At 46.0% G+C, this 16,764-nt stretch overlaps 1 protein-coding gene across 2 annotated transcripts in view; it reads left to right on the top strand.

Annotated features, from left to right (window-relative positions):
- Positions 1-16,764, top strand: part of ttbk1a (tau tubulin kinase 1a) — a 42,685-nt gene that overhangs the window by 12,310 nt on the left and 13,611 nt on the right. For both annotated transcript variants that reach the window (XM_076729020.1, XM_076729019.1), the window contains exons 5-14: positions 142-282; positions 492-596; positions 5,806-5,871; positions 5,971-6,063; positions 6,867-6,992; positions 7,074-7,228; positions 8,134-8,344; positions 9,012-9,184; positions 10,440-10,780; positions 11,468-11,649. In XM_076729020.1, coding sequence (XP_076585135.1) covers positions 142-282; positions 492-596; positions 5,806-5,871; positions 5,971-6,063; positions 6,867-6,992; positions 7,074-7,228; positions 8,134-8,344; positions 9,012-9,184; positions 10,440-10,780; positions 11,468-11,649 — 1,593 coding nt within the window. The remainder of the gene's footprint in view (positions 1-141; positions 283-491; positions 597-5,805; positions 5,872-5,970; positions 6,064-6,866; positions 6,993-7,073; positions 7,229-8,133; positions 8,345-9,011; positions 9,185-10,439; positions 10,781-11,467; positions 11,650-16,764) is intronic.

The following is a 16,764-nucleotide window of genomic DNA, read 5'->3' on the forward strand; positions in this document are numbered from 1 at the left end:
CCTGGAGACGTGAAGTCTTTAAACACAAGCTTGAAATCGGTTATGACAAATTTCTTACAACTAGATTTCACAGCAGTAAACCTCAATAAACAGGACGTCAGTGACTTTGTAATTAGATCGATTATACGTGTGTCGCCGCAGGGTCGTAACCTGGCCGACCTGCGGAGGAGTCAGCCCAGAGGAACCTTCACCATGAGCACCACTCTGCGGCTCGGGAAGCAGATTCTGGAGTCCATCGAAGCCATCCACTCAGTGGGCTTCCTGCACCGCGACATCAAGCCGGTACGACGAGGACGAGTCCTCTCAGCTCCTCTTCAAACATCCTCTGACGTTGATTTCTTCTGTGAAGAGCTGCAGGGATCTGAGCCTGACAGACAGCGAGCAGGGAGAAACAGGCCCAGACATACTGTTACCTGCCCGTGCGAAGAGGAGGCGAGTCGATGGTTCCTCCTCCCTCAGTCATGTGTTTCTGTGTGCTTTTGTTCCTGCAGTCAAACTTCGCGATGGGCCGGCTTCCCTCCACCTACAGGAAGTGCTACATGCTGGACTTCGGTCTGGCACGGCAGTACACCAACACCACCGGAGAGGTCCGGCCGGTAAGAAACTTTATTGACAACATCCATGCTGACAGCAGCACGGCTGTGATCTGAAAAACAGCAAATGTCCTGAAACTGTGCATCGTAGCAGAATGTATGGAAGGCCGGCGCTGCCACAAACAGAAATAATGAACATTTAGAAATCTCATCATAATAAAGGTTTTGTATCTTGTCATTTTGACTTTAGTACCAGCAGCTAAATCTAAATAAAATAGGTCTTTGTCGTTGGAGATGTTCGATGTTATCTCTTAATTTTGACATTTTAAATCACAGTTATGACTTTTCAGGGCTCCAGACTTCCTCTATCAGTCGCTGCCGCAGCAGAACACGTTTATATTTTTTCCATCTTAACTGATGAGTGCTTTGGCAACAATTAGACAATCAATACGATTATATAATACAATTTACTATTTCTAAATTATATAATTATATTTTTCTATTCGTTATTAATATTATTTAAAGATAGACAAAATGAAGAGAAATCAAATAAAACATTGATGTCTTGTTATGAAATAGAATATTGAGACAAAGATTTGAGTCATATTTACATTTTAATTTTTTCTTTGAAATCAAATGTTATTTGTCATAAGACATGAACATTTATTTTTGATTATTTCTCCATTTCTATATATATATATTTTTTCATTTCAATACATTTTTTTAAATATTTTTTTTGTTTTTGTTTTTTGGCACTAATGTTCTTCCGTACACTGTTACTGTTACCTTTATTTTCTTCTGCTGTTTTTATGCTTCAGTTTTCTTCTTGCTTAAAAAATGAGGGAATAATGAAAACAGACCGTCAGACAGACGGGCGTGTTTGCTGCATTGCAGCACATCAGCTCAATAGATCAGCCTGAAGTCTGTTAGAGGCCTGACGGCAGTGATCAATAAGCAGTGATTACATATTATTGATATGATTGGATGATATTAGTGCAGCAGTTGAGCAGATGGCAATGCTGCCTGAGGGGATTTTATAGATCTGACGGCTTGAAGGAAAAGACTTTTATTGTGAAAGAATTCCTCCAGATGTTTTGATTGGTGGACAGTCAGTAATCGCCGTCTCTCCCTCTCTCTCTCTGCTCTCATTGGCTTGTAATGTCTCTCTATCAGACTGAACTCTGAGCTATTTTTAGACCAGTGAGGACGTGAGCTGCCTCCATTTACTGTCAACCCCTCCTCCTCCTCCTCATCTCCTCTGTCTCTCATCTTCTCTTCCTCTTCCTCCTCTTCTCTTTCTCGTCCCCTTCCTCCTCCTCCTCCTCCTGCCCTCCCCTCCTCCCCCTCTCCTCTCCTCTTCTTCCTCCTCCTCCCCTCTGCTCCTCCTGCAGTGTTGCAGCAGTGAGATGAATATTTGATGCTCCTGCATGCGTCAGTGTGCGAGAGACCCCAGGCTCTCCCTCTCTCTCTCTCTACCTCTCCACCGCTCTTCATCCTGCTGCCTCTCCTCTTCCTCTCCTCCCCCCATCACTCTCTCTCACACACACACAGAGTGACATCATCTGATCAAACAGGAAGTCCATCCAGCTGACGTCTGCGTGAAGGAGAGTCTGCATCAGGTCACATGACCGGCTTAATTCACTATAGCAGGACCTGCAGTACTCACAGTATCTGCAGTATTCAAAGTACCTGCAGTATTCACAGTACCTGCAGTACTCACAGTATCTGCAGTATTCAAAGTACCTGCAGTATTCACAGTACCTGCAGTATTCACAGTATCTGCAATACTCACAGTACCTGCAGTATTCACAGTACCTGCAGTACTCACAGTACCTGCAGTACTCAAAGTATCTGCAGTACTCACAGTATCTGCAGTATTCAAAGTACCTGCAGTACTCACAGTATCTGCAGTACTCACAGTACCTGCAGTATTCACAGTATCTGCAATACTCAAAGTACCTGCAGTATTCACAGTACCTGCAGTATTCACAGTACCTGCAGTACTCACAGTATCTGCAGTACTCACAGTATCTGCAGTACTCACAGTACCTGCAGTATTCACAGTACCTGCAGTACGCACAGTACCTGCAGTACTCACAGTACCTGCAGTATTCACAGTACCTGCAGTACTCACAGTACCTGCAGTACTCACAGTATCTGCAGTACTCACAGTACCTGCAGTATTCACAGTACCTGCAGTACTCACAGTACCTGCAGTACTCACAGTACCTGCAGTATTCACAGTACCTGCAGTACTCACAGTACCTGCAGTATTCACAGTACCTGCAGTACTCACAGTACCTGCAGTACTCACAGTACCTGCAGTATCCAGAACAAAGACAATGATCATAACTGGCCTGGTCGTTCTGGGCAGCAGGATGTTGTTGTTGATGGTTCTGTTTTCCAGACTCGTCAGCAGACACTCGAATGTGTCTCCAGGTGACCGTCCTTGAGAGACGTCCACTGTAAGCCCAGTACAGCTGGTGTGGAGCGCAGGGGGCGTCACGGATCATTGTCCTGTCGCTGGTTGATATCTTTTGGGGCAGGACGGCCCTCATGGGTTCGTCGAATGAGGAAACTTCTCCCACGTCCTCCTGATTCGCTCTCAGCTGTGTTTTGAGAGACAAAGCAGTAACACGCCTCAGTTCACTTCCAGACAGACTGATCAGAGACCAGCTGGTGGACATTTAGCATTTAGCAGCTACAGAGCAGATGTGTCCCTCAGGAGCTGGAGGAGACCAGACACAGAGCTCAAAGAGAGAGAAGACAGGACCGACGTCCATCAGGAGACACGAACACGACATCGATCATCAGGTTGATCTGTGGATGTCAAGTGAACTGTTTCTTCATCAGATTCAGCTGAAAACGTTGTTAAAACACCGTAAATACATCATTTGATTTTTAAAACTGCAGTTTTTTATCAAACTTTACTTTAAGGAAAATGAATAAATTCTATTTTAAATCTCGTTTGGTTTACGTTGGCTGGTCTTCCTCTTCCTGGCTGGCTCACATTAGCACATTAGCACATTAGCGCCGCCTGCCTTCAGTCAGCGTCAGATGTTTTCACAGGAATCAGCCTCAGTTTTCATTTTTCCTCTTTTTCACTTCAGATTTCAGACTTTGCGTCAGGATGAATCTGCCTGCTCGTCTGTCACTTCTCTCATTATCATCTCACGTGTGGTTTAAAATGAACTTAAAGCTTAAAACATGGCTGAATTCCAGAAGAACGCTGATGAATTGCTGCACTTTTATTTTGACATGAGTTACCTGAGTGACAGTTTGTGATGTTCGGCCTGTATTGATCACCAATCATCAGTTCTTTTATCAGTGTGTGAACTTTGTGTTTTATTTCATCGTTTTCTGTTTCAGTCTTGTTTGTGTTTTTCTTACAGTTCCTTTGGACTTATGATTTTGACCTGCATGCCTCCCGTTTCTCCATCATCTCCATGGTTACCCAGGGATGTGAGTGGTTTCTATAGCGACAGAGGGGTTACAGTCGCATCACCAGCCAACCTCTGAGGTGTAGTTACTCCCCGTCAGAGGTCAAAGTTCAACCCCGTCGGTGCGTCACAATGACTTTAACACGTTCACAGCCGTCAGGAGTCACTTCTGTGGAGGAACAAGAGACAAACGTGGTTTCTGTCCACACACCTCAGGTGGACACAGACCTCAGCCACCTGTCAATCTGTTGCTAGGAAACATCTGTAGCACCATCCCATCTAGAACAATCGCTATGGAAACACAAAGTCACTGCAGCATCACAAGCTAGCATAGCTATGAAATGTTAAACTGAACTCAGAGTCAGTAGCTTTATTGCAGTTAATAACGAGGAAACGTCGGCTCACGCTAACGTAGCTGATTGGATCTAGTCCATTAGTTTCATTAATTAGCATCGCGTTTCGAAATTTCAGGTATTTCGTGAAATTTAAGTGAAAATCTTCCCCGTTTACAATATTATGAAACAGCATGTTAGTCAAATGTCAGGTCAGATGTGACAGCCATCTTTCATGTGAAGGGGTCAGATGTTAGCGAGCTAACGTTAGCTTCAGTCAGCAGTAAAGACTAATGTTCATTCTGAGGTGAAGAGGAGCTGCAGAAGCCAAATTCAGAAAAAGAGAAGATCGATGTTCATTTGAGCGTCAAACATGACCACAGGGATCAATCAGTGGACACTAAAGGTCAGAGGTCAAAGGAGACATGATGCTGCAGTCAGAGAATTATGTTCTTTATCGTTCTACGTCAGAGAAACTCGTTGTGAAAACGGCACTGTTCAGTCTCTGCTGCTGAAGAACAAATCTGTTCTACGATTGGCCGAAAGGCTCAGCACTCAGAAAGTACTAAGGAGATCTATAATACTACCGCTACTACTACGACTACTGCGACTTCTTTAGTACCGGGCTGAACTGATGCTGCATCGCTGTGAGTGCAGTCGAAGCTCCTTCAGAAACCAAATGACATGATTAGCATTCAGATTAATAAACAGGCGACACGACTCCCGCTGATGATGTGGCGGCGGAGGCTGGCGGTGCGGCGTGACCCTCTGCTGACGTCTGTCTTTATTTGGTTCTTTTGGTTTTGATTTGTCGTTTCCATCAGAAACACGACTCAGCGTCTGTCTGCAGCTCAGCGCCACCTCCTGTTTCCATTCAGTCGACAAACAAAGCGTTTGGTCTCTGGACGCCACAAACGCTCTCACAGCTGCTGTTTTTACATCATCAGAACATCGTCATGATGTCCTGAAACCTGAGCAGCACAGTGCCGCTTCGAGCCGGCCGGGTCTCCACAAACAAAACACCTCATCAACCTAAATGTTAAGAGTTCTGGTGTCTGTCCAGGAAGTGGAGTGCAGGTGACAGGTGAGGCGGCAGGTGACAGGTGAGGTGGCGGGTGACCACTGATGATTGGCGGCTGTAGTGACCTTTAAGCTTTGACAGCATGTTTCTGTGAGTCTGTTGATGCTGTTTTGTTCACAGCTGCACAGAAACATCTGTTAAAGTTGGTATTTTTTTGGAAACCCCGCCCGGCTGGCATTGTGCTTGTCAGCTTTTAGAGCGCACCTGTTTTTGTGAGATCAGCAGATTAAAGTTCTACCTTAAAACGTCCATGACAGCAGCATGAGGCGATGACAGCCGGACGTCTGAATGCTTCACTGCCGCCTCAGCTGCTCGTTCGATGTGGACTCTGAGTTCCGTCATGTTTCATCAGCAGCAGTCTGAAGTGTAGAAGCTTCAGGACCAAACTTGTCCACTAACTTGCTTCGTCTTGTGTTCAGCCGAGGACCGTGGCGGGCTTCAGGGGGACGGTCCGGTACGCTTCAGTCAACGCTCATAAGAACAAGGTGAGTGCTGTTCGCGGTCAGACGCTCAGGCGGCGGCCATGTTGGTCCCTTCTGATAGCTACGATACACTAACAGTGTGTCTTTGTCATGTTCCTCCAGGAAATGGGTCGCCATGACGACCTATGGTCATTGTTCTACATGTTGGTGGAGTTCGCTGTTGGACAGTTGCCATGGCGAAAGATCAAAGATAAGGTCAGGCCTGAGCAGCAGACACAATGTGTCACGATGACAACAGCAAGATTACAAGAACAATTCATGTTAATAATACAGTGCAGTGTTAGCCTGTGATGTTAGCATGTGATGCTAGCCTGCAATGTTAGCATTTGATGCTAGCCTGTGATGTTGGTCTGTGATGCTAGCCTGTGACGGTAGCCTGTGACGTTAGCCTCTGAGTTAGCCTGTGATGTTAGCCTGCGACATTAGCCTGTGACGGTAGCCTGTGCCTTTAGCCTGTGATGTTAGCCTGTGACATTAGCCTGTGATGGTAGCCTGTGCCTTTAGCCTGTGATGTTAACCTGTGATGGTAGCCTGTGATGTTAGCCTGTGACGTTAGCCTGTGAGTTAGCCTGTGATGTTAGCCTGTGACGGTAGCCTGTACCTTTAGCCTGTGATGTTAGCCTGTGAGTTAGCCTGTGATGTTACCCTGTGAGTTAGCCTGTGACGTTAGCCTGTGACCCACTGAATAAAACAAGACCAGATTCTGTTTGTTGACACTAATCAATAACAGAACAACAGTTTGAGCTGACAGCTACTTTAACGGATGATAACACGTCAGATGTTTGGTCTGCAGCTTGTTTCAGAAATCAGTGAATGCAGGTTTCAGTGCTGTCAGGATCCCTTTGGATGATAGAAGAAATGTACTCCTCTTAAACCAACTCATTGAGTCCGAAAGTTGATGTTTATTGAGGTTTTGGCTGATGAGCATCAGCTGTTTCATATTTCAAAGCCGTGAGGAAAAATCTGCAGCTGTAAGTTATTTTTGGTGTTTTTTCCAGGAGCAAGTCGGTCAGATTAAAGAGCGTTACGACCATCGGATGCTGCTCAAACACATGCCTTCAGAGTTTAACATCTTCCTGGACCACGTCCTGGCCCTGGACTACTACACCAAACCAGACTACCAGGTACACACTGCACAGTAAGCAGAGCGGTCCTGGTTCAGGACCGTAGTCCAGATTCATGAGTCTGTCTTTTGTTCTGTCCAGCTGCTCATGTCGGTGTTTGAGAACAGCATGAAGGAGCGAATCATCACCGAGAACGAGCCGTTCGATTGGGAGAAGGGAGGAGGTGATGTCACGCTGTCCACCAGTGCCTCCACCCAACCACAGCACAACACCCGACCCACAGCCGCCATGGTGGGGTAAGAACCAAACCAGCGGCTGTATGAGAGCCACTCTACGTCCTAAACCGGACCAGGAGACAAGAGTCAGGTTTGATGCTTCTGACTCAGAGAACTTCGGTGTCGGATCATTCTGGATTAACGCAGGGGCGGGGCTTGTGGACAGGCAAGCCAGGCAGTTGCTTGGAGCCCCCAGCCACTAGGGGGGCCCCGGCCACTTCTTTACAACAACAATTATTGATAGGCCAGGGCTTTCAGGGACCTCTGTTGGTCCCTGGACCTCACTTTGAGAACCACTAATCTATTTTTTCAGTATTCATCTCAAATGTCCCAGAAATTGTGCATTTATGTGTGCAAAAACCAATTTTTTGCGGCATGCACAGGTGGGGTGGGGGCCCCAGGAATTTCTTGCTTTGAGCCCCAAGAAACCCGAACAACACCACTGGATTAACGTACCGCTTGTTTTACTTTCGTATTATCCTTCAGTCCATCATCACTGAAAAAGTCTGACGAATCAAGAAACACGTCAGACTCTTCTTCACCGCACAAAACCACCAAAATAAGACCAAAAACTGCTACCTGTTTCCAGTCTTTATGCTAAGCTAAGATAATCATGTCCTGACTGCACCTCTGTACGTGTATTTCACAAAATGTTGAACAAAAGATGGAACCTGTGTCACCAGAGAGCATCATGGGATTGGCCAACACCATGTGCTGCTGTCTGTAGTGGGGCCTCCACAGGAGACGCAATACATGAGGAAGTCTTTATGTTTTCAGAGTCCATCAGTCTGAACTAACTTTGCTTGAAAAGTCAGAACTTTAAGAGCTTCATTCACATTTAGCACATTCAAAGCTCCATATGACTGTTTTACATATTCATCCCAAAAGAAATCATATTTTTTATTTATTTTCTTCTCTGTCTGCAGAGCCATCGTGACGCCGGTTCCTGGTGATCTTCAGCGGGAGAACACCGATGACGTTCTGCAGGACGAACATCTCAGCGATCAGGAGAACGCCCCCCCGGCCCCGCCCAGTCGGCCCCCTGGCGACACTGGGGTCCCTCATGCCGGGGAGCCTGGAGAGACCTGGGAGGACACAGACTTCAACCGTAACAGACTCAGGATCAGCCTGAACAAGGTTTGAACACAGCGAGGAATCTTTGATGAATCAGTTCGTATAAAGCTTTAAGCCAAAAGTTTCATTGTTCAGCAGCGGAAAGTAACTGAGTACATTTACTCAAGTACTGTACTGAAGTACACAGTTGAGGTATTTTTAGTTTGTAGAGTCATTTAGTTTTTTTGACACATGATGGTAAAAGAAGGTGAAAATCTGCATTTTGACCACTTGAAAGGTTTTGGTCAGTCAGCCAGTGGATGTGACAGGTGAACCGCTGACCTCAGATCAGTTGGTACAAAGCTTCTTATGTTGTTTTTCACTTGTTTATTTATCCCTCACCATCTGGTTTTATTTTCAACTCCTGTGTTTTCCAGTGTTTCCTTGGAGGTGAAGGAAAAATTGATAGCTTTCTCTTGTTTTATCATCTGATTGGAGGTTAAAGGATAATGACTCTTCTATTTAGTCCATTTTAATAATGTAACTGAAATTTGAGGCTCCATAACAAACAAAATGTACCGGCATAAGTGCTTCTTTCAGATGAGTGCAGATTTTTGTAGAAACTCTTTTGATTCTTCTGCCTCTAAAATTTGCTCCATCTAAAATAAACAATTGATTTTATGCTGTGTTTTTGAGTGTTGACATGTCTTCTGTGTTGGACCATTAAACATCACTTCCTGTACCTCCTCAGGGGGCGCAGGAGGAGGAGGCGGGTCGGGGGGCGTGTCCAGTGTCGCCGGTTCGAGGTGGTGTCCCAGAGTCACCGACAGGTCAGGGTCGGTCCTTACGGTACCGCCGGGTCAACAGCCCCGAATCTGACCGCCTGTCTGCTGCTGAGGGCCGGGCCGACGCCTACGGACAGAGGTGACCTGAAACATCAGAAAGCTCCGGAGCTTTAGATTCACATTGTGAGAAATGGTCAGGATCAGTTTAATGAAGTGTTTAAGCTCGTCTAACCAAGTGAATTTGAATTAATAGCACCCATTCAAAACATACCTGTTTGGACTTGGTGTTGCTGCTTGCAGCTTCCTTGAGAACTGCTCATCCAAACCACTTCACACTCAACACGGCAAAATCCTGAGCGATACACCCACCATGACGAAGATGGGTCCTCTAGTAAAGCTAGAGTGTAGGCAGAGTACACGTTTCCAATGAAGTCAAAGCCCCATTCGCTGTCTATGGATAAGCCTCAGATTTCACACACTTCAACAGTGCAGCTCAAAGAGATGTTCCCTGGACCGAGCAGGCAAACTGCGTCCAGAGTCCGTCAAGTATGACCAAGACGGGAGATCTGCAGATAGAACGTCAACTTAATAACAATTTTATTCCAAAAGTCACATCACTGATATTTGAAGTGTTCGAGTTTAGTGAAACAAAATGTAAAACTTAGAAGACGTACAATGTAAACTCTAAATTCCACTGTAGCTGATCGCTGCCTTTCAAGACAACGCTTGCAGTTCCACCAGGTGTACCGCTGTGAGTTTCAGAAGCGTCCGAGAATCAGCTCTCTGCTCGGCTCCGTGCAGAATCATCCAGTCTAGACCTGGTAAAGTCATGAAGCTATAAAAAAGGAGGAGGTGGTGCCAGCTGGACCTGCTTAGTAATTAGACCCCTGCTTTGAAAGGACTTGATCTCACATATGTAAAAACTCTTTTAACTCTTTTTGAAAGGTGATTGTTCAAATGTCATTTTAATGGTCAGCATTTAGACATCTCACAGACTTGAACCTGGCTTTTTGCTTATGAAGACTTGACCTGGACTCGCCCAAGGTGACTTGAGACTTCCTTTAACAAGTTGTGTGAAATGACTTGGGTTTGCCTTTACTGACTTGACCTGGACTTGCACTTATTGACTTGAGAATTGGCGTTTATCAGTTGACTTCAGACTTGGCGTGAGACTTACTGTGACACGACTTGAACCCGCCATCAAAGACTTGAGACCTAACTTGATCTGGTCTTGTCTTGACTTGGTTTTGCCCTCAAGTAGTTGAGACTCGACTCTGACTTGTTTCGACTGGCTCAGGTGATGAATTCGAACCAACAGCTGTGGAAGTCGATGTTATAGTCAAGTCACATTCCCGTACTTTCTGTCTCTACATGTCTTTCTGTATGTCCTCCAGGTCTCGGATGGACATTCTCGGTTCTCCGTCTCGTCACGTCTACTCCTCCCAGCCGGCTCAGATGCTGTCTGTTGACCCTGGTTGCCGAGGTGACCGTCAGGTCAGTGGCCGTCAGGAGGTGTCGGTGGCATCCGTCGACCAGGAGGCGCACAGTAACGCCTTCATCCGCTCCGTCCCGCTGGCCGAGGAGGAGGACTTCGACAGCAAAGAGTGGGTGATCATCGACAAAGAGGCGGAGCTGCGAGACTTCCAGCCAACCACGTCAGGAACCACAGACGAGGAGCCGGAGGAGCTCCGCCCCCTGGAGGAGCAGGAGGAGAGAAGGAGGCTCAGGGCCGGAGGTAGGAACTTCTGTACACACCTGAAATGAAAAAAGGTCCCAAGAAACACCAAATAGTCTCTAGTCTTAGTCTTTTAGGGGTGGAAACATTTAGATTCAGAAAGTGGACGTAGGTTCAATGAAATGAAAGAGGAGTCGAGTTGACTGGACCAGCTGGGAACCGCTGATCCATAGAACCATGTTTCTGATCATGTTTTTGATGTACCCTCATGCTGCTGTAGAAACTGAATCTGCAACTTTTCCTCCTGACTGGAGTCCAGCTTGAGTTCTAGCACCCAGTTTTGGCCTTCCAGCTCATTTTACAGTGTAAAGTTTGAGATGTCGTGTAATTACAGTGTCTCAGGCGGGATCATGTTCTTTAGAAAGTACTATACCTGTACCATGCCCATATTTCTATTTCTACACCTGTACTGGACACACAGAGATGAAACTGATGTCCAGCAGAAACATCAGACTGTGAAGGATTTCAGTTCCTGTAACAGTAGCATCATCTCAACAAACCATCCTTCAACTTTTCATCGTGGCAAAGACTAATGTTAGACATGCTGTTACAAATTGTATTAGTATGATTGGTAGCCAACACCAAAGCCCTCAGACTTGTGTGAAATTAAGCGTTAATGTCCTTAAATCAGCGTCAGTGCATCAGACCTCAGTCAGTAACTGTGGTCGATATCTTGTTTTCCTGCAGGAGGAGAGCTGGTGGTTCGTCCAAAGACCCACACCAGGGAGAGCAGCCGAGGGATGCTAACGCTAACGGAGGAGGAGGCGTCGAGGAGGAGTGGCGGGAGCCCCGCCCAGTCACCCTGTCACTCACTGCCATCAGGACGCCCCCGCCGGAGAGAGTCAGAGCCCATTGGACCTCAAAGACCGGTAAGAGACCCAGTCAGCCAATCAGAGGAGAGCTCAGCTCTCTGGTGGCATGTTGGCGGGCAGATGAAGAAGTGGGCGGCCGCCGCGCAGACTCACCTCTCTGATGACAAGCTGTTATAGCAGACGCTGTCACAGGGAGGTGCTGTGCAGCCGCCGCTGCTCGTCATTTATCTGTCCGTCAACATGCAGCTTAAAGGACAAATCCAGCACCGCTGCAGGTTCTGCTCATTTCCAGTTCTCCCGTCTGTGGTTTCCATCAGCGTTCCTGATTCCTGAGAGGTTCAGCCTGAACTTTAGACGCACTGAGCTGAGCAGATTTCTCCTCCAGCTCTGTGGACGGCGAACAGAAAATGTCCCGTCCAAATGTTGGACATTTGAGACGAGATTAGTTCCATCATCACTCGAGCAGATTCACACGTTTGATGCAGTGGGACGATGAGTCAGCTGTCTTCACACTGTTTGGGCCAGTTTGCCTTAACAGGAAGAAATGCTTAAAATGCTGTCCACAGAGTTTGACATGAAGGGTTTCCTCCTCTGCATGTCAGCTCAGGGGCTGCCTGTCAGCATTTCCTCTTGTCCCTCATCAGAGTCTGAACTGAAAACCACGTTTTCCTCGATAAAATACAAGAGCTGATGCTTTGAATCCACCCTTCTGTTATCTACCTGCTTACCTTCCAGTCATGATGGGGTTGTAGGCAGGTAGGTACACCTGGGCAGGTCACCACTGTATCTCATGGCTGAGACAGTCACACCTGTGGCTGATCCACAGTCTGTAGGTCACCTGACCTGGATGTACAAACCAGGTACAGGTAGAGAGCTCCACACAGCCAGCAGGTAAACTGTCGACCAAGCCGAGTTCTCAGGAGGTCACGGTTACAGTACTCTGAGCTACAAATACTGTGTGTACTGCAGATACTACACACCCTACAGATACTGCAGATAACACGCACTGAAGATCCTACAGATACTACACATACTACACGTAGTACACATCCACTGATACTGCAGATACTACACATAGTACACACACTTCAGATACTACAGATACTACTGAGATATTATGGAGATACTGCAGATACAGCTGAATCAGTGCTCAGAAAGTACTGAGGTTTGGTCCTAATCAGCAAAGGCTGATGGTTTTTGGTGAATTCATCCGGGGACAAAACATCATCAGAGCTGTTAGTGTTCGGAGGTCATGAGCAAAGCGTGTGGACTCGTGCTGGAATTGTCCTTTAAAGATGTTTCACTGAAGACATGCAGACGGACTCCTGCAGGACTCCTGCGGGAGTCCGTCTGCAGGTCTACGGCGGCACCGTCCTCTGAGAGATTCAGTCTTCACTTCAGGCTGAGGTGAAACTCTGCTGCTGACGTTCAGATGTTCTCCACGTGAGGTTTGAAGTACATGTACTGCACAGCAGGAACATCTGCAGTACCTTGAACGCTTAGGTCACAGAAACAAATCGATTCATGACAAATGTTTTAGATACAATGATGATGTATGACAGAAGAAAGTCTCTACAGCAGAAAGTTAAGAGAAAATAAGATCTTATCTTATCTTAGACCTGCAGGTAACTGCTGTCCTGCAGCATCACCTGCGGACAATAAAATGTGAACGCCACAGAAAAGCGAGACACGATCATGTTGTTAGCATTCAGCAGCAGCATATCCCATGAGCCTCAGCTGTGGACGTGCTGTCAAAGCCTCATGGGAGTTGAAGTTGCCGACTTTTGTTTTAACTTTGTTAAAATGTGGAGGTGCTCAGATTTCTTCTTAAAATGTGGACAGAAAACTTCAGAACAGAACTTCAGCTCACAGATGCTAAAGGTTTCGCTTTACTGCTGAGAGTTAGCTGAGGAGATTCACATCGCTGTCGTGTGTGTGTCTTAACTGTCGAGCTGGAGCTGGAATAGATTAGCTTAGCTTAGCATACCGACCAGAAACAGGGCAAAACAGAGGGCTAAAGCTCAATAACTAACAGGAATTCATGTTTTATCATGTATTTTAAATCAAACACAAATAGAAGAACACAGTAGATTCAGTCTTTCCAGATGTCCAGTCTTTATGCTAAACTAGGCTAAGCTAAGCTAACCAGCTACTGGCTTCATATTTACTGAGAAGACACCAGAGTGGAATCAGTGTGAACGTCCGGCTCAGAGAGAGTTTGACAGCCTGCAGCTGGTTTGCAGACTGAAGTGAAGTGTCTGACGTCTCTGTTTGGGTCAGTTTGGTTGGTTGAGATCTGGTTTCCGCCGTCACCGTCAGCTTCACGTTGACCCGACGGCGTCGATGGTTCGATTCTTCCTCGGCCGTCTGTGACACATGAAAATGGGTTTTGAGCATCCGGCTGTGAACGGAGCTGCCATCTGTTCCCGTCACTGCAGCGGAGCTGAAATCTTTTCCATCTCTTTGCTTTCACCATTGACTTTCCTTTGGACCATCGTTTTATTCTGAAGGGGTGAATGGGAAACAGCAGCTGTTCGATTCGACCTGCAGCCGTGATGTTTGTTGATGATGTTTCATCTTCTGTTGTTCTGCTGTGTTTTCTCATGTCCTCTGACACATTAGAGTCAAAGTGACACCAGCTGGTTTTCCACGCAACACACACACACAGGTTGTGTTTTTATCACTTGTGGGGACATTACATAGACTTACATTCATTTCCTGGAGCCTTACCCTAACCCTAACCACCCCCTGCCTGTTCCTAACCCTGAGCCTACCCTAACCTTAGCTAACCGTGACCCTATCCTCAGTCTGCACCCTAAAACTTAATGATCTACATTAAGGGGACCTGTGTTTTGTCCCCATAAGGCAGGTGAGTCCCCACAATGTGACTGTGTAAACAGATTTTTGTCCCCACAACGTGATAAATACCTGGTCTCACACACACACACACACACACACACACACACACAGAGTGGTAATTGGTGGACAAGTGGAAGTTTACTGAAAACAAACCAGCTTAAAAAACAGCTCAAGATCCCAGAATTCAATGTCCATGTTGGACGAATTTGCACGTCCAGCCAGCGTTCAGGGTGGAGGGAAGGTAAAGGTGTGGACGTGTGGAGGACGTGTGGAGGACGTGTGGAGGACGTGTGGAGGACGGGTGGAGGACTGGTGGACAGTCTGTGTTTCATGCAGCAGTTGTGGAATCTTTTTATTAACTGTTCGATGTTTTTCCAACACTAACCTGAAGTGCTTTAGTTTCTGAACCCTGACCTTTACCTCACCTGTAGTTTATTTTCTGGAACCATAATCTTTCCCTCAGTCGCCCAAAATGAAGAGTGAGGATCTGAAAACTGGATTGGATGCAATCAAACGTTGTCACTGAGGGTTTTGATGAATAAAGAGTCCTGTTTCGGTGATTTGGTAGCGATGTGGAGGAGCTCTAACAGTTCGAGTGAGGTGGGGAGCTGCTGCTCGTGGGGAGTGTTGGGTCTCTGTGGGTTCAAGAGTCTGAACGGAAACAACAATGAGTGAAACTGAAGTCTGGTGAAACTTCAGAAGTTCAGAAAACAGAAACTCCGCTTCAATCAGTCCAGCAGTCCATCAGAACCCCGATCCAGGACCGCCACACTTCAGCACGGATCACAGGTCAGGATCAGGGTCATGATGGACGGCTGGACTTCAGTCACTCAGAGGTTCATAAAATGTTAAAGATGTGAAAATACGTCAGTTCTGATTCCAGCTGTCTGAGCCTCCAGCACCTCTCAGACCGAGTCATTCACGTTTTTCTTACTTTAAACTTTCCTGTGAAGTTTTTCTCCAGTTATAAAGTTTCCAAGAAGGTTTTGTAGCACGTGGTGATTTCGTAGTTACGACGTTCTGCTCAGCGTCGCTTCTCTTTGCTTTTCATTTCCTCACTACAAGACCAAGAGCTTCACTTTCTGTCCGTGAGTAATCACACTTTTGGATTGAGGTTAAATAAGTGGAAATGAGGCTGCTGATGAACGTCTTGTGATTGTGTCCAGCACCTCTAAAGTCTGTCCAGTTCTCGGTGATTGTTCACAGCTTCAGCGTCAGCTTTGAGGACAGTTTGGGTTTTGAAGGTTTTCTTGAGGATCATTTTGTTCGTAACAGGCGGCTGCACTGACCTCAGAGTTTGATGAAGCAGCAGTGAAACGTGTCAGGAAGCTGCCGCTGTCCTCAGATCAGCCACAAGGTGGAACGTTTAGATTTGTGTTGGGTGATCGAACGATGCTCGAAGGGTTTCTTCATGTGAACCTGATGAACTTCCTGTCAGTGTCCAGAGGTTTCTGGTGTCTCGCGTGTCGAAGTCATCAGCTGTCGGTAATGAATCTGTCAGAGTGAGCTGCTGATGTCTGGATGGTTCACCTGTCAAAGACGCCTCACTGAGAAGAGTCGACTGGTGTGAATGTTCGGAGCTCTACGTTAAAATTCAACCTGTGGTCTGAGAGTCTGCAGTCAAAGAAAACCAGAAACTTTCTGTTGTTTGTCATGAATACAGCGTGTCAACAGCACAAGACCAACAGAAACATTCATCAACACTCAGCCATCATTAAACACACCTGGATCACCTGAACACAACAACGACCGACAAAAACAAGACGCCATGTTTGTCGACTGTCAGCAGAAAGTGACAGTCGACAAACTGAAGTATGTTTGGGCAAATTAACACAAAGGCCTCGAAGTCCCAAAAGGTAATTTTCCTTAAAATATAATATACAATAACATAAAATAATACAATATAATCTTTCAGGACTTCTGGGCCTCCATAAGTTCAAGATAAAGGTAGTAAAAAGAAATGAATAAACAAATACTGAAACACTGACAGCTGTAAATATAAAACGTTTGTTTTTCAGGTTCAGACGCTCTAAACAAAACTTTCAGTACAAATATTTTATAAGAATCATTTCTGACAAACACTTTAAAACAAATGAAACAGCATCACTTTGTTATGGAGGACCAAACCTGACTAATGTGGGGAAAAAAACATGAATAAATTAAACTGTCAAATAAACTGAGAGTTTGGTCATTTGAACAGTATTTAAAGTGGTGGCAGCGCCCCCAGCAGGCTGCAGTGCTCATTACAGCCACAATATGAATGAACAATATAACCAGATTACATCATTTACACTGATCTGCTCTTTGAGTTTC

The sequence above is a fragment of the Chaetodon auriga genome, chromosome 4 (genome assembly GCF_051107435.1).
Source record: "Chaetodon auriga isolate fChaAug3 chromosome 4, fChaAug3.hap1, whole genome shotgun sequence".
Taxonomy (NCBI): Eukaryota; Metazoa; Chordata; class Actinopteri; order Chaetodontiformes; family Chaetodontidae; genus Chaetodon; species Chaetodon auriga.